This window comes from Eretmochelys imbricata, chromosome 5, assembly GCF_965152235.1.
Source record: "Eretmochelys imbricata isolate rEreImb1 chromosome 5, rEreImb1.hap1, whole genome shotgun sequence".
In the NCBI taxonomy this organism is placed as follows: domain Eukaryota; kingdom Metazoa; phylum Chordata; order Testudines; family Cheloniidae; genus Eretmochelys; species Eretmochelys imbricata.
Genome location: NC_135576.1, coordinates 102,867,833 through 102,891,159, shown reverse-complemented (window position 1 = coordinate 102,891,159; position 23,327 = coordinate 102,867,833). Strand labels below are relative to the sequence as shown.

General features: G+C 39.2%; 1 protein-coding gene across 1 annotated transcript in view; it reads right to left on the bottom strand.

Moving 5' to 3' along the window:
• The window catches only part of JAK2 (Janus kinase 2), a 90,560-nt gene that overhangs the window by 53,498 nt on the left and 13,735 nt on the right, over window positions 1-23,327 (bottom strand). Inside the window, exons 2-6 of the mRNA XM_077817633.1 lie at window positions 17,533-17,656; window positions 15,878-15,995; window positions 15,191-15,336; window positions 9,834-10,146; window positions 7,138-7,257 (exon numbers count right to left, since the gene is read on the bottom strand). Coding sequence (XP_077673759.1) covers window positions 7,138-7,257; window positions 9,834-10,146; window positions 15,191-15,336; window positions 15,878-15,995; window positions 17,533-17,656 — 821 coding nt within the window. The remainder of the gene's footprint in view (window positions 1-7,137; window positions 7,258-9,833; window positions 10,147-15,190; window positions 15,337-15,877; window positions 15,996-17,532; window positions 17,657-23,327) is intronic.

Below are 23,327 nucleotides of genomic sequence, written 5' to 3'. Positions count from 1 at the left end.
TAGGGCTCTAACAGGTTAATGTGGTAGATCTGTTCCTACTTTCAGAGATCGGGTTGTCAAATCTTATAATTAACCTCTGCAATCAACCCGTGCATATGGCCTCTGCCATCTGACCAAGGGCTTGTTTTCTGCTGGGGTCCCATCACCGCTACCCAATCCCGAGCCTGGAATTTCAGAATGCTTGCTTGCGATTATAACAGGCCTGTTGGGCCGCTTGTGCTTTTTCTATATGTTCTCACACTACTGGGGTGACTTGGGTTATTCTGTCCCGCATGTGCGTCATATGTTCAATGATGCTCGTTTCTTAGTGAGGCTGTTCCTCCCAGTGCTCCTTGGCAATATCCAATATGCCATGGGTGGCAACAACTTGGCAACTTGAAGTGGGGAAATCCCTATGGAAGGTTGAGGAACCTCCATTATAACAAGTTTCCAGTAGGGTAGCAAGGTATCCCAATTTTTCCAATCTCAACTCACTATTTTCCGTATCATGCTCTTCAGTGTTCTGTTGAAGCATTTGACCAGGCCATTCGTTTGTGGTAGTCGACTAAGGTTTGTAGGAAGCAGTACCTGAAGCATGTAAAGCAGCGCACACAAGTCCTTCATCAACTCTGCCATGAAAGGAGTCCCTTTATCTGTCAGAATCTCCTTGAGTACTCCTATCTGAGAGAATATTTGGATTAGCTATCATCTTGTACACTGTGCTTCCCAGGGGTATGGCTTCGGGATACCAGGCAGCAAAGTCCAGCACAATGATGACCTTGGGCTGATTTCTCCAGCAGGTCTATCAGGGCCATCATTGTAGTTTTAAACGGGACTTAGATAACTGGTAGGGGCACTGAAGGGGCCTTTAATTGAGGTTTGGGGCTGTGCAATTGGCATTCAGGGCAGGAAGCATAATAGCGTCAAACCTCCATATAGATTCTTGGCCAAAAGAACCTTCAAAGGATTCTATCTAGTGTTTCATTCACTGCCAAATGTTCCCCGAACAAATGACAATGGGCTATGTCGAATAATGCCTTTCTGTGTCCTTGGAGTACTAGGAACTGTTTCAGTTCTTGCTCCTGTAGTTATAGTATTCTGTACAATAGGTCCTTTTTTTAATCACAAAGTAAGGCCCTGGACCTTTGGTTTTCCCCTCTGCTCATACCTCATTGACCTAGACTACTACTTTTCTATTATTCTGATATAGGAGATCAAGCATCTGAAATGTCCAAATTCAGTTTTACCCTGAGGGCTGGTCTCTGTGGAACCGGCCTCAACCTCAGGTTCAGTAACTGAGTTGTCTCCCTGCCTGTTGGATGAGACTGTTTACCAGAAGCACCACCTTCTGATTCTGGGCCAACATCTTGGTCCCCAGTCTTCAGTCTGCCCATCTTTCTCGCATAGGCTTCTGGGACTTTGAAAACAAGTCCGGGGCTAATTCACAGAAGATGGGAGGAGGGCTATTTACTGGAGTCATGATATCAGACATGGAGTTATTACTTTCCCCCAATCCTTTCACTGGGAGTAGATTTCCGAACCCTGGGAAATCTTGTTTTATGAGCACAGGGTATGGAAGTTTAGAGATTACAGCTGCCACCAGCCTTGTTGTGCTTCCCTGAACCTCTATTTGTACAGGAATGGCCATTTCATAATTAACTTTCCCATGCATGCAGGTTATTCCCCTGCATTTCAGACAGTTCATTTTACCCCACCAGTTTCCCAGAGACCCGTGTGACTTCACTTCCGGAGTCTATTAAAGCAATGGTCTCTGCACCATTCAACCTGCCGGCCACGTATCTATGTGGAGTTAAAGCCATTCCTGTAGAACTGATTAAGCACAGTCTCTCACTGTTCCACCAAGTTGCACTGCATGGGCTCCTCACTGTTAGGACATTGAGCTGCTCTATGTTCTAGCTCCCCCACAAGCATAACATTTATACACAGCCCTTGATATCTCCCTATTCTATGGGATATTAGGCCTTACCCCATGGCCTTCTCTCCCCGGTTCCCCAAGACCCTTCCCAGCCTCAGGCCGCACTTCAGCATCCCTCCTTCCCCATATAGTCATACCCCAAACTATCAGAGGTACAGGCCTTTGGGACTGGGGCTGGCCTTTGGGTCTGGTACATCTCTTCTCTGGCAGTCCTAGAAAGCTCTCTGGCCATTAAGTGTCTCTCTATGAAGGCAACCAAATCGTTGTTGTTGGAAGGGTCATTTTGGTCAACCCACCTTCACAGGCAGTAATCCTTTCAGGAATCTGTCCAAAACCAGGAGTTCTATGATCTTTTCCATACAGTTGATCTCAGGATGCAGCCACTTCTGTGTCAGATGGATCAAGCTGAACAGTTGTGATCTTGGCGCTTTGTTATCCTGGAACCTCCACTTGTGGAATCCTTGGGGCTTTATAGCTGTAGTCACTCTGGATCCTGCCAGAATCTCAGTTTTCAATGGGGCACAGTCTTTGACAGTTTCCATTGCCATATCATGGCAGGCCTTCTGAGCCTTTCCACTCAGGAAGGGAGCAAGGATACCGTCCCACTGGTCTTGGGGCAAGGCCTCACATAGGTCTGTTCTTTCAAACATGAGAAGATAAACCTCAACGTCTCTCTTTGTCATCATCTTTTGTAGGTAACCACTAGCCTTTAAGATAGAGCTCCATCCTGGCCACCTCCTAGAGTAGTCAGGACCTTCAGTTGTCTGTCTGCTTCCCGTAGGGTGCCTTGGTATTGTATCACCTGATTCATCAGCAGTTGGTTAGTTTCTTGTTCTATTTGTATCGATTCCTGCTGAGCAGCCATCTGTACTCTGGTAGCTTCCTGTTGTGGTGCAGTGGCCTGCACCAGCATCCTTACCATGTCATCCAATCTCAGGAATGATTCATCTTGCCTCCAGGAGAGTCCGCTGTATGTGATCCCACCCCTAAAACCATATGTGGCAACACACCTTTATCGTCACATCAGCCTCAGCGGTTATGGCGTGGACTGTTCCCTCAGCAAATTTGCAGATGACACTAAACTGGGGGGAGCGGTAGATACACTGGAGGGTAGGGATAGGATACAGGGGGACCTAGACAAATTAAAGGATTGTGCCAAAAGAAATCTGATGAGGTTCAACAAGGACAAGTGCAGAGTCCTGCACTTAGGACAGAAGAATCCCATGCACTGCTACGGACTAGGGACCGAATGGCTAGGCAGCAGTTCTGCCGAAAAGGACCTGGAGGTTACAGTGGATGAGAAGCTGGATATGAGTCAACAGTGTGCCCTTCTTGCCAAGAAAGCTAATGGCATTTTGGGCTGTATAAGTAGGGGCATTGCCAGCAGATCGAGGGACGTGATCGTTCCCCTCTATTCGACATTGGTGAGACCTCATCTGGAGTACTGTGTCCAGTTTTGGGCCCCACACTACAAGAAGGATGTGGAAAAATTGGAAAGCGTCCAGCAGAGGGCAACAAAAATGATTAGGGGACTGAAACACATGACTTATGAGGAGAGGCTGAGGGAACTGGGATTGTTTAGTCTGCAGAAGAGAAGAATGAGGGGGGATTTGATAGCTGTTTTCCAACTACCTGAAAGGGGGTTCCAAAGAGGAAGGGTCTAGACTGTTCTCAGTGGTAGCAGATGACAGAACAAGGAGTAAGGGTCTTAAGTTGCAGTGGGGGAGGTTTTGGTTGGATATTAGGGACAACTTTTTCACTAGGAGGGTGGTGAAGCACTGGAATGGGTTACCCAGGGAGGTGGTGGAATCTCCTTCCTTTGAGGTTTTTAAGATCAGGCTTGATAAAGCCCTGGCTGGGATGATTTAGTTGGGGATTGGTCCTGCTTTGAGCAGGGGGTTGGACTAGATGATCTCATGAGGTCCCTTCCAACCCTGATACACTATGATTCTATCCCTCTGGTGGGGAGCAGAGGCCTAGAGTAAATCAGTCCTTCTCCACAGTTTATAATTCTTAACAATGGTTTATTCACAGTTTTCACAAGGTAGGCCTCAGGGTTGTCCCAAGTGGTTTTCTTAACAACCCCCCCAAAACACACACAAAAAAACATTTCCTTGCTCCCACCAGAGCACTGACACTTATTATACTGGCTCCTGACTGTCAGCCCTTCCCCAAGCAGTAGTAGTAAACTCGGTATTTCCCCAGTGAGAAGGAGAACAGCTCTCCTCCTAGAAGAAACCTATCCTCCAACCCTTCTGCAGCTTGTATCTTGTCCGTACTCCCAGCTCTCTCACCGGAAGAGGTTCTAAAGGTCACAGCAGCCCTTAACTGGGCTCAGGTGTCCCTAATTAACCTGACGTAACCTCTTTTCAGCTCACAGGAAAGAGGGCTTTAACGGGCTGATATACCTGCCTTCAACCACCCTCCCATAGCTGTCAGGTCTGAGTTTGTCACAGTCCAATTTTATGCCAGAATAACTCCATTGGTTTCAATGGAGTTGCATTGGTATAAAACTGGAATAGCGCAGTGGTGATTCAAACCCCAAGGTATGTTCCTCCCCAGTCTGGTTTCCAATACCAGCAACTCAGAGAAAACAGACTCTCCATTGGCTATATGACCAGCGAGTGTATTTTCTGTTATTTTCTCAAGTAGTTTATTTGAATAACCTGAGCTATACACCAGTAGTTGAGATCTCAAGGGTTTTTTGAAGAGTCATATAGTGAAACATAATGCAGCTGTAAGAAATGTTGTTTAATACACTACACTGTGTAACTTTACATAACATCATTCTCAGTAAAACTGCTGTACAATAAATATTTTAAAATACTCTGGTCGTGATTTCTTAAACTTTATTTAACACAAGAAAAGCTTGTACTTAGGGCTTGTCTACACTGACCGGGGGTTTGACGCACAGCGATCAATGCATCAGCCGTCGATTTAGCAGTTCTCTGACCCACTAAACCAACCACCGATCACTTTCCTGTCGACTCTTGTACTCTGTCTGAACAAGAAGTGCAAGGGGAGTCGACGGGAGAACATCTCCAGCATAGTGTGGACCCCGCGGTAAGTAGATCTAAGTACGTCAACTTCAGCTACATTATTCACATAGCTGAAGTTACATAACTTAAATCAATCTCCCCCCATAGTGTAGACCAGGCCTTAATCTATGTCAAGAAGATTGTCTACAGACTTACTTGCTTGGGATCGGATTACACCAGCTCTAATATTAAATGCCTAAAACTTGACATATTCTGGTTTTTCACCTTTTCTTAAGAGATGCCTTTTAATAAAGCATTTGTGCTGAACAGAAACTCACACATACTTCTAGGCTGCACTAATATGGTGCAACTGCTGTATTTATGAAAATGAGGGCTATAGATGCTGCACAATGAGTGGGTGAAACAGAATGCAATGTGGACTTAAAGCCTTTTGTTGCTAAATAAAATTATCAGTATAAAAAGGGAATAACAACATTTATTACAGAACATCCCTGATAGAAAGACGAAAGGACAAACCGCTTAGTATGTACATATGAGCAACCTCTGTAATTTTTTAAAGGTCATGATGGGGGAGGGAGGTGGGAAGGGTGAAGGGAGGGAAAAACCAACCACCACATATGTTTTGTTTAATTCAAATCAATATAAATAACTTCAAACTACAACAAGTTTTTAATTCCCATATCTTTCATGCACCCTCTATGCTCTGCCTTTCCCAAGATTCCTCTTTTTTGAGAGAGCTTCACAGGTTTGTTAGGACAATTTCTGGTAAATAAATCCTGTAAAGATAGGACCATTTTGGGAGAGGAGTTCTCTCAACAAGGAGAAACCGAAGATGTGAAAATTAACAGTTCTTCCTGGTAGATCTTAGAAAGACAGCAGGAGAAAATTTGGGCATCTCATATTGAAAATACTTCTTTCCTTATTTTGTGTCAATGTGCTCTGACCTATAGCCTGTTCCTTCATTTTCCTCCCATTTCAGATGAATCGTAACTACATTATAGGGCTGTCCTAGACCAACCACATTTTATAAGAAAAAGGGATTGTACTACCTTAAAAGAAAAGTTGAACATGTTCATTACTGAAGCTGAAAAACAGCAATGAAAGACGTAATGAAAATAATGTTCTTTAATAATCGGAAAGTGAAAGTGCTGTATTAAAGAACAAATATTTCTCACGCATGCACATTACAGGAAAAGACTACATTAAAAACCATTTGTTTCCATTGGCTAGCTACTAAAAACACAGCTTAATTATCTACAAGTGTAGATTCTATGTGACTACTGAAGAGTAAATTATATCAAAATCTAATATAATTCTGAAAAACAGTATCGTTTTAAAGGCAGCATTAAAAACAGAAAATGAATTCATTCTCATTCAAATGCTTTTGCAGGTTTTGGATTTACTTTCCCCAGGAAGGAAGAACCATTTTAGCAGTACATCTGTCTTATGTGCCAACAAGTTGTAGATCTTTGATCACACAGGAAAATGCCTGAAACAGGAAATCTGATGCTACACAGATCAGTAATGGGGATCAAGAAAGAAACCACTACACCAAAAGGTTATCTCATACAGGAAACGGTGTTGCTAATACAGTGCTAGGATTAAAAAGACAAACAATTGTGGCTTTTTAGTTCACACACAAATTCGCTTTACAATATATTGTAAGTGACTTGTTTACATTGTCAGGCTAACACTTTTCAAACCTATGCCTCACACAATACTTTAAATAATAACAGCTATACTATTAGCTTTGTACCCTTTGTCAGGATGGATATATATAGTTCTGTATATCTTTTTCCCTTCAGGCTAATCTCAAATCCCAGTCCTGCAGTTGTGCGTGCGCACGGGCGCGGACAGACTGTTGTGCCCATGCACAATGAATTGCAGGATTAGGGTCTAGGTTAACTAAAATTACACAAGTTTAATAATTATTTAGCTAGGCACAACGAAGTTGGAGAATGAACTGCAGACAAAGTCACTTAGTTTTAAATATCCTGGTTTCAATTTCAGTCTATGCTGTGGTGCTTCAAATACATTAGCATCTCTATGTACTGATATATTGATCACTGTTAAAATCTTCAGTTTTTACCTTTTGCCTAATTAACATCTGAGTAATGTTTACTGCAACATAGGTTTAGTAGAGTATTGTGAATACTGCCGTATTCCCATCACATGATCAAACCAATATCAATATAAATCAAACAATAAGAAAAACAAACATACCAGATTCTTACTGTCCTGCTTATGAATGGTGACAATTCTACTCTCACTGGAGCCTTCTTGGTTTGCTTGCTTAATGCTGACATCGATTATATCAGGAAAATCACAGTATGTCTGTAATTCCTGTAATAAATGTTGGTTATGATTAATACTAACATAGTAAATGGTTTTTCAAAGTATAATTCAAAATTCTAGAATTCCTATAACCATAGATAAATATTTTCACCACCTTAGGAATGATGACAAATGCAAAACACTGAAGATCAAATAATCACGAAGTGGATGCTGATTTTCACAATGAAAAACACACACACACACACACACACACACGTGCATCCATGACTATGGTAACCGAAGGCACAAATCATAATGGGAGCTAGAAGCATGGGTGAATTTTGACTGGAGTGCAATTCAGGGAATTTTTGAAAATTTGGTTCTTTAAATTCTGTCCTCAAACTGAATTCTTAAAATATCTGACTGTCTCACTTTTTCTGTTCTTCCACCAGATGGATAAGGATAGATCAGTCAAAATGTTATACAGGTAATGGCTTTTTTTGTTGGTTGCCTGTAGCATTTTAGATAATATACCTCATTATTATTTGTTATTTCTGTAATTCAAGGGAAATAACAGTCGGATAATAATCTGAGTAAGAATTTCTAGTTTCTGTTATTTACTGCAGCCTTTTTGCAGGTGTATCCATAGTTACACTGGCACAACATGTATTCACCGATGCTCTCCATAAAGATGCTGGGCCAGATTCGCAGCTGGTGTAAATCATCGTAGTTACATTAAAGTCAATGGAGTTATGCCCAGTTACCAGAGAAGAATCTGGGCTGGCAAGACCACCTATCACAGCCACTGCACTACCACCACTTCACCAAAATAAAAATAAATAAATAATAATAAAAAATCTTGCTCCAAGCAAGTGGTTGAGTAAAGTTTTGTGACGCTGATTTGCTGCAGTAGTCAAAGATATAGCTTGCCTTACCTCACTATTAAATTTGAAGACAAATACAGAAACTGTCCACAGGTAAATGTAGTTAATTACCTTACATTAGGCACAGTTGCCTAATGGTCAGAGCAGAGGACAGGGAGTCTGGTGACATGATTTCTATTCCCATCTGCCCCTGCCTTCCTCTATAGCCTCAAACAAGATACTTAAACTCTTTATGCATTTGTTTCCTCATCTGTAAACTGGGGATAATAATGCTTATTCATCTTGGAAAAAAACTTTGAGAATCTCAGATGAAAAACAATACAAATCCTATTACTCTTGCTATTAAAGGCTTGATTGGCATGCACAAATGGTAAAGTTTCATACACAAATTTCAGCATGTGCAAAGTTAGAGGTTGCTTCACAAAAACGTGGCTCAAAGAGGATAAATTTTATATATGAATTAATGTACAAAAAGTGATTTTAAAAGGCCTAGTTTTCTATAAAGTAACTCCAAACATCATCATTAGAACCATCTCTTGAAGGCTGCTTTTCGCATATGAAGGGTGTCTAGTAGGAACATTTAACAATCATCAGTTATACAGATGATAACTATTGGCCCAATTATCCAAACTTTAGCTCAGTCTGCACTGTTTCTAATAAGCACAAAGGAAGAAATATCAAGATATTTGCATATATGTAGTTATATATTTTAATATGCCTGATGATTAAATACCATATCATAAAAGTGCCATTTTACATAATGGGCTGTGATCACTTGTAATCTATCTGTTAACCTCAATTTGTTCTACAAGGTATTTTTCACATTACTGTTTTGATCTAGTCTGTTATCTATCATGAAATGTATATGTATTTTAAAATGTACGGTCATTTATTTATTCATTTTAAAAAAGGAGATCACCTCCAATACTCCTTCAAATTTCCCTTTGAAAAAAACCAGTTCTATTTAGATTATAAAGAAGGGTTATACTAGAAGGGTTGTTTCATCTATAGTCTGTAAAGTGATGTGTAAGTTTTTAATGCTATAGAAATGTTTCACAATAATATTCTGTTATTTAAAAGCCATGTACAAAAAATAAGATATACTCCTGAAATGATACATTGTCTTTGGGATAACAGTGTTCCTGATCTGATCTGGGTACATTGCACATTAGCAATGGAACAGGTGGGGCTTATCAAAACTAGACTTAGTAATTCCTGACAGCCAGTAATTCATTTCCTGCTAGCAACTAGCATCAGATAACGTTAAGTTCAACTGTTGAATATTCAGATGGGAAACAATGTAAAAAACAAACACAAAAGCACCCAGATAACATCAAAAATAAAATGTAACTACATGATTATAACAAATGATCGAATAATTTAGCTTAACTCTTAAATTAGGCGGAGCTGTTACTTTCTCATGTCAACTTTTATAATAATCCTGTTTTAGTAGCATGAATGACAGAACTTCACTCTTCATTTGTCATCTAAGTACTTTAATTGCTTAGTCAAAAATTATTTCTCTTATAATTTATATTAAAAAATCCACCTAATTTAAGAAGTCTTGTGCTGTTTGGTTCAAATCAAACCCCATTCATACAGAAATCACAGTAGAACTATTAAGTCAAAGTCATAATTCATTCTATAGCACTACATGAGAATGAATCAGTACATGTAACATATGACCAAATTACTCTGTTACCATGTCCATTTGCAAAATCCTTAAAATAATAAAAGTGAAGCCATATTCATAAGGATTACCTGTTCTGTCAGTGTCTCACTGTCTTTATGTTTCCCTCTTGAGCACTGAATTCCACCGTTTCCAGTTATTATAATGGTTGCAAAACTCTCTTCACCTCTGCAAGGCTCTTTTACTTCAAAAATCTCTGAATAGAAGGCAGGCTGAAGGGATTCCAGATTTATAAGATATTTAAGTTTCAAGTTTCTGGCAGTAGCTTTGCATTGGCCAAACTGCTGGATAAATTTGCGGAATCTGTACCTTATTCTCTTTCGTGTCAAAATATGGTAGTCTTGGATTTTTGCCCGAACACATTTAGGCAAAAACATCTTGTAACTGTGAACACAAGATTAGCACATAAATTCCAAGGTTTATCTATAAAGCCTAGAAAAGGAAATTATTTCTGTATGCTAAATAAATACAAAGCCAACATAAAAATACTTTATCAAATGAACTACTTACTGTGATTTTAAAATTTATTGTGGTTTTTATTTCAGTCTTCAGTAAAAGTTGTTGAAAATGAAACCACACTTATTGTGCCGTTTTCTATTTTTCATTTACTAGTTCCAAAGTATAGTACATTGTTGTTTCCATAAACCTGGACATTTCTGATTTAGTCATTATTATGTGGGGTTGGGAAGAAGTCCAGTCAGCAAGGATACATTGATAAATTCCCATAGCTATGCCAATGTAGCAAAATCCTGATCTTTCTAGATCATTCAGATTTGTAAATACAGACACAGAACCACATACGTCAAGTTTAAAAAGAAGATAACAAACAATGCAAAACTACACTGTATCATGAACTAAGCCTTGTACTGGGAGGTTGGATTTCTTAACTTTTGAGTACTGGATGTTCTTATAACTTAATGCCTGTTAACATTTTCTCTGTGTAACTTAAAAGAAAGATGCCAAAATCTAAAAACAATATCAAAACAAGTTTTATTTAATCAGTTACCACTTGTGTCATTGGCTCTAGCAGTATCTTGTTAACTAGGTGATTAAAAATGAAACTATGTTTTAAAAGTTATGACATGAAGAAGTCTAACAAAAGAATGGACACAAAAAAAATGAAATTTTCAAAACCAGACTCACAAGAATGGAAAAAAAGGTGAGAGCAAGAGAACATGTTGTCTAGACAAGAGGTGACCAGCTTGGTCTACAACTCCTGCCTTTGAATTTTTTCCCGTTTCTTGGGATGCAGGCTTCAGATAGCTTCTGCAGCTTTGACTTGAAGTAATTCCAGGCCTCCATAAGTTCTTCAGTCCAATCCACTTCCCTAACTAATTTCCTTCATTTTTGAAAGTCAGCCCTTTTGAAATCAAAAACCCTAGTCGCAGATTTATTTTTATTTAGTTCCTTCCATTTAGTTTGAACTGAATTAGCTCATGATCACTTGAACCAAGATTGTCCCCTACAACCATTTCTTCTATGAGGTCCTCACTACTCACCAAAACTAAATCTAAAATGGCATCCCCTCTAGTCGCTTCAGCAACTACTTGATGAAGGAATCCATCAGCTATCGCATCTAGGAAAATCTGAGCCCTATTGTTATTACTAGCACTCGTCCTCCAGTCTATCTCTGGGAAGTTAAAGTCTGCCATGATCACGCAGTTTCCATTAGTATTTACTTCATTAAAAACATTAAAGAGGGCTCTATCCATATCCAAATTAGATCCCGGCGGTCTATAGCACACCCCAAGCACTATCACAGGGGAGGCTCTAGTAGTTTTCTTCCCCAATGTGATTTTTGCCCAGATGGGCTCTGTCTTATCCATTCCATCGCCTCTTATTTCTTTACATTCTACCTCATCATTGATATACAGTGCTACTCCACCACTTTTACCTTTATTTCTGTCTTCCCTAAACAGCACATACCCTTCAACAGCTGTAGTCCAGTCTACTATATAGTACCATGACTACTATTCTATCATGTTTCTGTTATCCCTTTAATATCTGGTTTCACTTCCTGCACCAGTAGCTCTAGTTCCTCCATTTTGTTACCTAGGCTCCTCGCATTGGTGTACAAACATCTTAATTTTTTACTGTTTGGCCTCACTCACATTCTGTAGCCGATTAGGCACGGACATTCTACAGCCAGTATGACCTATTAGACTGGTATTCACACTGCCCTTCCTCCTTATATACATTCTCCTACCCATGGCTGTATCCTTTCTTACTTCGTTTTCTTCCCTCACAATGCTAAAATCCAGCGTGGAGATTACCTGGACATCTCCCAACCATCTCCCCCAAATTCCTAGTTTAAAGTTCTCTTAATCAGTTGTGCCAGCCTCCATCCTAGAAGTCTACTTCCTTCCCTACTCAGATGAAGTCCATCCCAAGAGAACTGTCCTCTGTCCATGAATGCCTCCCTGTGGCCATACATCCCAAAGCCCTCCTTATAGCACCACTGCCTGAGCTATCTGTTGATAGTCATAATCTTGTCACACCTTTGTTGCCCTTCTCTAGGAACAGGCAGAATCCCACTAAAGATCACCTGAGCCTCAATTTCCTTAAGCGTCTTCCCCAGCCTGGCATAGTCTCCCTTGATACATTCCAGCGAGAATCTACCGGTATCGTTTGTTCCCACATGAAGGACAATCAGTGGATTCTTTCCCACTCCCTTTAGGATCCTTTTCAACCTCAGGTTCACATCCCGTATCTTAGCACCTGGAAGACAGCACACCCTTCTATTCTCTGGATCAGCTCTGGTTAAAGGGGAGGGATAGCTCAGTGGGTTGAGCATTGGCCTGCTAAACCCAGGGTTTTGAGTTCAATCCTTGAGAGGACCATTCTGTGTGACAATTGTTTGGGGGAGGGATAGCTCAGTGGTTTGAGCATTGGCCTGCTAAACCCAGGGTTGTGAGTTCAATACTTGAGGGGGCCATTTGGGGCAAAAATTGGGGATTGGTCCTGCTTTGAGCAGGGGGTTGGACTAGATGACCTCCTGAGGTCCCCTCCAACCCTGATATTCTATTCTATTCTACAGGCCTGTCCATTCTTCTCAGTAAGGAGTCCCCAATCACGTAGACTTGCCTTTTCCTGGTGACGGTGCGATTCTCTGGTCTATCCCCTGTTCCCTCTGGCTGCAAGTTCTTTCCATTCCTAATCTCCCTTGTAATCCTCTTCAACCCATCCTGTATCCTCCTGGGGTTCATATTTGGTGTAGTCGCCATTGACTCTTCCCCTTTTCCTATAGGACTAGCCGCTCTTCTCTTCTTCCTTGCCCTTCCACCTTCAGTGACTACCTGCTGAGCCCCTTCTTCATTTTCCAACACTGCCAACCTATTCTTGAGCTCTATTTCTCCTTCACTAGCCCATCTTTTCCTCTGCCTGATTCTCTTAGTCACATGCTTCCACTGTCCATTTTCTTCATCCAGCAGTCTCCCATCAGAATTCTTCAGTCCTGCTTCCATCTGTAAGTCTGAGCTTTTCCCTTCAGCTGCCTCAGGTCTTTGCTCCATAAGCCGCTCAAACTCCCTTCTAAACTCAACCAGACTTTCCACCTGCATCGCCAACCCTCGGATCTTTTCTTCCATCAGCTCTATCAGACGGCACTTCATGCAGAAAAAACTCTTTCCAGGTACCCCCTCCAGGATCACGTACATACCGCAGCTTCCACATCCAGTCATCTTCATTGTGTCTTCCACTACATGGGTCACGCCCACTGCTGCCTCTGTATCTGTCATAGCCTTTCCACCTAAATCCTGTTAATCTGGGAAACACAAACCACACCAAAACCACCACCACCACCCACAGCAAAAACAAACCCCAAACAAGCACCACAAGTCAAACTCCCCTTTCAAACTCCCACTCAAACTCCCCTGTTTACAGCTCTGTTTGCTGGCTCCTGTGCCGCTGCAGCTGTCTGTTGTAGCAGAGGGGACTTGCTTAGCTGCAGGACCAGCCAAGGAAGAAGGAAACTGGCTACGGACTACAGGGAGATGCTTCAAGATTTGGAGGAAAAGCCTAGACTCTTTAGAGGACTCTGACATAAGCCCAAAGAATGTTCAAGAGTGGTAAGGGACATGAGGCAGGGAAGTGCATATACACAGGTTATTGTTGTGTCTAGATCTGTATGCTTCTTGTGCTAGCAAAAGTAAAGAGTGATTCATTTTTGGAAATCTTACAAAGCCTGTGTGTCTGTTTGGTTCAATTATCACACACGCCTGAAGAGGTAACTGTAAACCCAGAGCTCACACAAGGTCAGAGCTCTGAGGAATCATAGAAGATTAGGGTTGGAAGAGACCTCAGGTGGTCATCTAGTCCAACCCCCTGCTCAAAGCAGGAAGGGTGTGCTTAAGCTACTGGGGAGTCTTGGAGCCTGTGGCAGCTAGGCTGCGAGGTTCCATTTCTGTGAAGGGATAACCGACAGACAGCCAGTGCCCAGAAAGTGTGTCAGGGCAGTTCTGCAGCCTACTCAGACCAAAGGAAGCTTAAGAGCACATAGGCCTAGTGTGTGAGGCTCAAACACAGTAGCTTGGTGACCATCCAGACAGTAGGAGTGCTACCAGGGCTTTGTGACACAAATACATGCATAACAAAAGAGAGACAACCACATTCTTTAGGATCCAATAATGTTGCAAGGTTGTGTGAAATTTAAGTCTTTCGTACTTCAGAAGTTCTCTGTTAAAACAAAGAACATTAAAAAAATTACTTATTTTTCCTGACTTCCCCCTGGAAGCTCAAAGTTACAATGTGTTTGCACATATGTTTGCCTTCAGTTGCACACGCACTTTAGTTATTATTTTAAGATTGTTTATAGGTGAAGTGATTCTTTGGATTAAAAGAGCATAGACAAATATATGTCATGTAAAATAAAGTTAATAGTTACATGGACTTTTCAGATATAAAAAGAAAAAAGTTTTTGAAACCGAAAAACTGCAGACACATGGGAAGTTCTAGAGCAGCGGTTCCCAAATTATGGTCCATGCACCACCAGCAGCCCACAGAACACTTGCCAGAGGTCCACAGAGAACTGGTCACAGTGTTGATTCCTCCTTGTTTCCACCTGCTAAATTTCATTAAAAGACAGCTAAAAATACGTTAATTACTTTCCTAACGTTATTTTCTATATAAGCAATGGCTGAAGTTGCAACAAGGACGTTCAAATGCTAACGGAAAGGGAAGTAGTCCATGTGATCACAAGGGTAAGGGGAGGTGGTCATGAGATAATCTCTCTACTAAGCTAAAGTCAACACTATAAATATGTTTGGGAATCTCTGCTGGGGAACAAATCTGTTGCCAAAAATTGTGTGTCTGTCAAGGTGCTAATTGCTTGGGTTACATGAAAGAGAAAGGTAGAGTGAGAAAACAGTAAACTAATGAGTTATCCTTTTACTATATGTAAAAGTAACATTGTTCTGAAGTAAGGATTTACCTGACTGAATTGTAGATAGCCAGGGGAGTTTGGTCCTTTTCTTTGGCCACTCTCATCATATCAAGAACAGCCATTCCAAGGCATTCTTCCTGTGTTTCATGAGTAACAGGCACCTTTACCCATCCATGCACAAAATCATCTCGCCACTGAGAGAGAAAAGAGCACAAGCAAATCAGACTGAAAATTTACCTCATCATGATCTCTCTTTTATAACATTTTTTTTACTGAACATTTTTGTGACTCAATTCTTCTGTACCCAGAACTCTGTGAATCTGTACACTGGTTCCCAGCTACTCTTCACCCTGTGGCAACCCAGCTCTTAAAAGGTTTGTTATCATCTTATTGCTGAAGTCCCACAAGGTCTGTTCACGAATGGCATGGTCCTATATTTCCAAGCCTGCTCTTCTCAAAAAATGGAGCCTGATCCTTGCTGAGGGGAATAACACGGTGGAGGCATCAAGTCCTTCATCCCTTCCCTCACACTGGATTTTCATTCTCTCATACTGCAGAGGCACGATGTGGCCCTGAGTTTTATCTGCATATTTAAGACTGGCCTCTGAGAAATTAAGTCAAGCTTCGTGTGTTATTTCTGTGGGATATCATACACATTCTATGTTTGGATGATGGTGTCAAAAAGCAGTGGCAAAGAGGTAAAAAAAAAAAAACAAAAAAACAATCAAGTCATACCTGAGCAAACAGATAAGACATGACAAGGTCATCAACAACAGGGCTCTCTGCACCTCGGGAAACACCATAACGATATGCTCTGCTACTGCCATTACAATACCAGTGAGGAAAATAAAACCTGTTGAGGAACATACACACTGTATAGTTAAGCAAATTTCAACAAAATTAAAGGCTATATCTACTGAAAAAGACCACACATCTTAAATACTATCACTTGGTAAAGTTAAGATTTCTTTTTATGTACAACTCCCTGTAGCAAGATCCTTGGTCCTCTACAAACCTCTTGAGAAGATACAATGAAATATAACTACTTGGGTTATTATAACAATGCCCAAGGAAGACAAGATTATTCTATGCCTAAGTGAACAACCATTACGTGATCCCAAAGAAAACACTCTGGTTATCACGCCATTCAGTTTATTGCAAAGAGGAACAGCGTAGCGATTAGTAAAGTGGTTCTTGCAGAAGTGACACCTGGTTGCTGCAAACATTGTAACTGCTCCCAGTGTGACTAAATCATATCTTAGATTACTAAAAGAAATGTTTGGAACTAGGAGTAGCACTATAAAATTAATGTAACTGCAGAACAGAAAGCTGTATTCTAATCCAACTAATATATCACTAACAAAACTGCCAGTTTTAAATTCTGATTCCTGAATCTCTTTTGCTCATAATATGACCATAAAAAACAAAACAAATTGCTTTATTTTTTTGATACTGTACCTGGTCGATCTTACTTTTTCTTGTATGGATGACATTAGTGGAAAATGAACAAAACACTCTAAAAAGAGGTAAGATTTTCAGAGTAGCTTTGCTGACCACAACCACATTTTAAATTGGAATTAGCAATATGGTTGAGTATTCTGCTGTGCATCTGTGCAGATTGGTAGTCATTCTTATCTTACTCTTATAATAGAATGGGGAACAAACTAACAGATGCACACAGCAGAAATTTCAATAAAATAATTTCAGTCTACCAGCATAGGGCAAAGTAAGCCATTAAGAGAACATTTTGCATTTCAATTTGCAATTAATTTACCAAAGGGACACCCATGCTAACTTATGCATTTCAAGGAAATAAAAGACTTTTCAGCAGGAAAAATTGTAGATGCACAGCTCAAAAAGTTCACTTTCAAAAAAGAGATTTTGTTCATTTGATAGATACAAATTCTGCTGTAGATGTCCTGATGATTGGATGGGATAACTTAATTATATCTATAAATCAGCATTTTAGTCAATGAAAGACTTTTTACATTTCAGAACTTCTAATAATTATATTAGCATCATGACTCAAAAACACAAATCCACGAACAAGAAATTTGGCTCTTGTTAGTTGACCATTTATCACAAAACAAATAAATAATAATAATTGGAACTTCCTGTACTTTCAGTACCTTTTTGTTTTTTAACCTGAAGAGGCAAGTATAGTTATCTCCAATACAAAGGCACAAATGATACAATTGATTATTCAATTTACTCAATCCAACATATTTTGTGTGCTTCTTATCAAGTACCTAGTAGTTCATACGGAGACTATAATTCAGTTACATTTTACATTATATTGTTTGCTACTGCTTTGTTATTTAGCTTTTTGCATTAAATATGAAAAATATATCACAATTCTTTTTTAGGTGTTATCTGAGTTGTCATGCTACCTTATTCGGTAGAGTATGTTGAGCCTGGTTGATTCTTCTACGTGGAAGATGTGATTTGGAGGATACCAAATTCTCTCTGTTTCATTCATTAGTGCAAACATGTTATGGTACACAGGCATGATACCTAGTAAAACAACAGAAAAACAAATGCTTACTGAGAAGTTCCTTATTATGCAGATCACTTTTTTTTAGTAGTAAGAAAAAACACACCCTTGTAAAAAGTGGTGGACTGATAGTATCTGAGAGTCTTGTTAACTGATTGTCCATAGCACTGGTAGGTCACAGTTTCACTTCAAGTTTCTGCATGCTGCAGTTTATTTTCTGCCTCAGTATCATCTCTTTGTTTCTTTATGCTCCCGGTCTGCTCATTGTACCCACCTGCTGTTCTCTCTCACTTTAGATCCAGGGCTTGTCTACACATGAAAATTAATCTGGAATATGGTAGGGTGTGAATTTAAAGCAGGTTAACTATTCCTGATTAACTTCATGCATTCCTTAGGCCAGGTCTACACTACCACTTACTTTGGTATAACTTACGTCGCTCGGGGGTGTGAATAAGTCAACCATCTGAGTGACGTACATTACACTGAACTAAGCGCTGGTGTGGACAGCGCTATGTCAGCGGCAGAGCTTCTCCTGCCAACATAGCTACCGCCTCTCATGGGAGATGGATTTATTATGCAGACAGGAGAGCTCTGTTCCACTGCACAGAGCGTCGTCACCAAAGGAGCTACAGCAGCACAGTTGAGTTGGTGCAACTCTACCAATATAGCATTTCTAGTGGAGACTAACCCTTACTCCGATTAACTTAATCCCATGGAGCTAAACAAGAAGAGCTATTCTGGAATAACACCCTGGATCGACAAACCCTTAGATTATAAGGTTTTCAGGGCAAAGACCATCTCCATATGGCTGTACTGTATCTAGCAGAGTGCACTGTATGTGCTACCAGAATAATAAATAATAGTACTTTGTTTTAATTTATTTCTTGTGTTTTTTCAAAAATTGAACAGACTAATGTATTAGTTTTACACCATTAGGTTTAAAGAAGAATTAAAAGCAGAACAACAAAGAGAATCACCATGACTATTAAGTCCACCTTCCTACACATTCCAGGATTCCAGGTATTAATACGACTGTACTATGACTTATCAATTTAGGAGGACACAGAGGAAGGAAGCTTATGACAAGAGAGCAGAACAAAAAGGGAATGCTTCTGTGACATAGGGACTGTCTCTCATTACAAAGGACCAGTCACGTTCAAAGAAAGCTGACTTGAGGGGGGTGGGGGGCGGGGAGAGAGAGACAGACAGGCTCCACGATTCGGCAGTGAAGCCAGAAGACTGATTTCTTGTTTGAATAACTAAAAATATTTTCTAACAAACATAAAAACATGCTTGATATGAGATTTTTATTGGTAAGTGTCAGTAAACATTGATTTCACAGTACACACACAAACTGATGAAAAAATATTTCTATTGATAATAATCGAAATTTACCAGGGTGACCAGATAGCAAGAGTGAAAAAGAGGGACACTTTTTTTTCCAGGAGCATATATAAGACAAAGCCCCTAATATTGGGACATCTTGTCACCCTAAAAATTACAGATAGGCAGTGTAAGAAAGATGCTGCTTGAGAACTGACTATAGTCAAAATACAATGATTAAACTTTGAATTAGGCTCGTTACAAATGAACTATCGAATGAATGGTAAAAACATATAGGATTTGTTGATTTCAGGATATTTACTTTGTACATTTTAACATATGATGTGAAAAATTGTATTTTTAATGGCTTATAAGGCTTAAAAATTTTGAATCTCAATATTTGTCATTAAAAGTTATTTGATCCCCTCATAATCTTCTACAACTGTGAAAATGTAAATTGATAAAAATTGAAAAAAAAAAATGCTTAAAAATAAACTCCCCAATCCTCTTTCCCATAAAACAGGGAAAACTAACCAAGACAATGATTCAGCCAAATACTTGAGCACATCTAAATTAGCATGTGACTAGTCCCACTGTGTAATTTTCAGTGGGACTACTCCATTACTTAAAGTTACTATGTCTAAGGCCCAAATCCTGCAAGTTGCTTTTCCTCAAGGATCTCTATCCCTGTGCAGAGCCCCGTTTATTTGGGGCCATAGTCCCCAAGTCTGTAAGTGCATCCACACCAGCAAAACCTTAGGTTTGTTTAGTATTTTTATTTTACTTTTTTTAAAAAAAACAAACCAGTTACTGCCATTAGCTCTTAAATCCTCAACAGTCCCAATTTAAAACCAGAACTGCTCGAAACATTGTTTTGTTGGAATTTGCCAAAGTGGTGAAATCACAATTCTTTGAAGAAGGTTAAATTTTGGCGAAGCTCCACTAGCAAAGCTCGCCTATCTGGCAGGCTGCTGACTAGTCTGGGCTTCCAGGTTCTGCAGCCCTGGAGCAGCACACCAAGAGGACCATCACAGACCCAGGGCTCCATTCCCTCTGGTGGAGGATTTTCAAGTTTTGACTTACATTCCTAATCGTAACAAAACCAATTTGTAAAATAACAAAATCCTCCATGAAACAGAATTGCCTCTTCCTGCCCTGCTCTACTTAAAGAGCTTCCAGTTAGAAAGGGGTAAATACAGAGGATCAGGATCTACATCTCATTTTCTTTTCCCTGCTTCCTGTTTTGGAGCCCTCTCATTCAAATAAATAATCACGTATAAAAAGGCCAGGATTTGTCAGAGCCATTTAGTGGGAACACAAAAATTAACAGACTGGAAGACACACAATAAGGGCTTATAACTGAGCATGGGAAACCGCAAAGAAACACTAGAAACTATCAATACACTAGCCAAAGGAATAAATGTAGATTATCAAATCACTTTGTAGTGCAGCCATGCAATTAAAACAGTAATTTGATAATGTTCTCTGTCTTTTACTATTAGGTTCTGATGTGCTGCCACAACAAAGATTAGAATGCAAGTATTCTAAGTATATCACATTCAATTCTGTAATATTATGCAAAGCTGGCATATTCCAAAACCTGTGTGTTTTAGCTTGCATAATACAAGGAAAATACAAACAAGTTATATTGACAAGGATTGTGAGAGTGCTGGAGAGAGGTAAGGGGTTCACCCTTTTACAGAGCCCCATCTGGTCTTCAAGGAAATGGCACCAGCACTGGCCTTGAGTCCATTCCCCCAGCCACAGGTGGATATATTTACTGAGCAGGAGGCTAAATGGGTCAGCTTGACTCAGGATAAACACTTAAACAAGTATTCTGATACCTGGGGTTTATTAGTAGCCTTGCAACACGCAATAGGTCAAATGATTTGCAAAAAAAACATTAAAAAAAAACCTCAAACAATTTTTATCTGCTGCTTGAAAATTCTTAGTGACAATGACTAGAAACGCTTTTTTTTTTTAAATTGTTCCTCAAAAGTATCATCTGATGAACATGCCAAAATAGAGACAACCACCAACTAATAAGGAAGGTGCAACTATTCTACTAGGACAGAAATGTTCAATGGCTGGCAGAGAAATAAGATAATACAAAAAAGCAGACCTTGCAGAAACAAAGAAATAGCTGAGAGAATAAGGATGATCACTTGTATCATTTGTTATGTTTAACAAAGTGTAAGGTTCACAGATCATTTGATATGACATATAATAAGTGGTGCACGTACATAACATAAAATTACATAGAGATGATCAGGGTGGATTTGATTTGAATTAAATTGATTTAAATCATGATTTAAATCACTACTCAGGAAGATCAATTTAATCATGGATTTCTACATAAAAGTGCATTCTTGTTGGTTGTTATAACCTTAATACATATTCTTCACAACTCAGAGACAGATGTAAGTTTCATTTTTAGAAGGTACACACTATACATTTTAAAGTGATTTATTTTGAAAACTTTTCAGATTAGTTTTACAGCTATATCAGAAAATGAATGATCGTTTGGTTATTTCATTTACCAAAGGTAATTGAAGCAGATATTTATGAAGTCACTGGGAGGTGAACTATCTCCAGATCAACAGGTTAATTATTCATATTTGGAGGATTTTCTTGCCATGCTGTATTAGGAGAACATCACCAGAAAGACATTTAAATTGTTTTATTTAACTAAAACGACAACATTATGTATTCTGGATTTTTTTCTTCAACAACAAACATATAATATTTTAATGAATCAAGCATACGAATTTTGAATTTAGTTAAACATTCAAATTTTTTAAAAATCAGGTTTGTTTTTGTTAAAATTGTTCTTAACTAAAATAGTTAAATGAAATATTTTTTTTAAAAAAAGATATTAAATCAACTATGTCAGCCAGGTCAACATGAGAAATTTAAAATATTGGCTTCTGCAGCTAAGTCAGTCGTCTTCACCTTCATTTTCCTGTTTATTCATAATCTGGAAAAGAAAAACAAGCTTTCCTGCTTTTTCAGGTCCCAAACGATTTCTCAATTTGGAATGAATTAGTCCAAAGGAAAAAAATATTCTTCCTACAACGGCAGAAGAAGCTACTGCTGTTAAAAGTGAGATCATCACTTCAACAGTCTCTGAATCCAAGTGCTTAAGTGACTTCCACCAGTTCACTGCTGTGACTTTCTTTAAAACCTCATCAGCAAACATATATTTCTTGAATGGTTCTCATTCCCAAACTGGGTCTCTCTTATGGCCAGCTGCCATTATAGGTTTTTCCTTCTAGTGAGAGAAGGTATGGTAGATCTCAAATCAATGAAGGCTACACTCAGAAAGACCTCAAGACTTCTGGAATATGCTGCTCAAACAGTTTCACTTCTGTTTCTACTGCCTGTCCCCGTCCCTTCTCACATTTATCTCCAGACTTCTTCTCCTTGTCCGGATCTATTCTGCCCCCAAACAATCTTCTATTCATTAAACTTTTTGAAACTTTGCACTTTTAGAGAGGTAAGGGATTGACTCTGTGTACACAAGTTTGCAGAGGGACAATAGGATTGAGGTCTGTTATTTCTAACATCTATATATTATTTATTTTAAAACATTTTTGCTGTTAACAACCATGTTATCTCTGGAGACACAAATCCACAGTTGGAGAACTGCAAAACTAAGCATCTCTGGTGGTATCTTCTAGACTGAGCACTGAGTCCCATTGGGTAGATAGAAAGATTAACCTAAATAATCTATACAGAAGCCCCTGGAACCCTATAAGATTGGATCCCTAATCCATGAACTATTGGAACTCATTTACAAAACTTTTCTTAAACATTACTTGAATTTATTGTCGCACACTATAGAATTAGAATTTAAAATGCCTATTCCATGATGAGATATCTTTGAGCTATGATGTATCTTAATTAAAACTCTCTTTAGATAAAATGCTTTTTGAGGAAAAAATCCTATCCAAAAAATCCAATTTAAATTTTAAAAATCCGATTTTTTTTTTAAATAATTGATTTTTATCCACCCTGGAGATGATGCACCAGTCTATGACAAATACAAGTATTAATAGTTATTACTGCAAAAATGTCATGTTTAGGACCAAAAAAAAAAAAAAAGTGTAGAACAGTAGGAAAGAGCCTATTTGAAGCTGCTAGTCTTAGATGAGGAGGAAAACGGTTTACACTGATATATCATATGTAATGAAGTTTAACGTTTCCCAGTAAGGGAAAATAATTAGAGTGAACTACAGTACATGGATGATGAAAAAACTTGGAAGTCACTAGAACTGAAGATTTAATTAATGGGGGGAAGCAGGGTTTACAGAGATTTGTACTTACTATGCTTTAAAACGTATTTGCTACAAGAGCAGTGAAATTGAA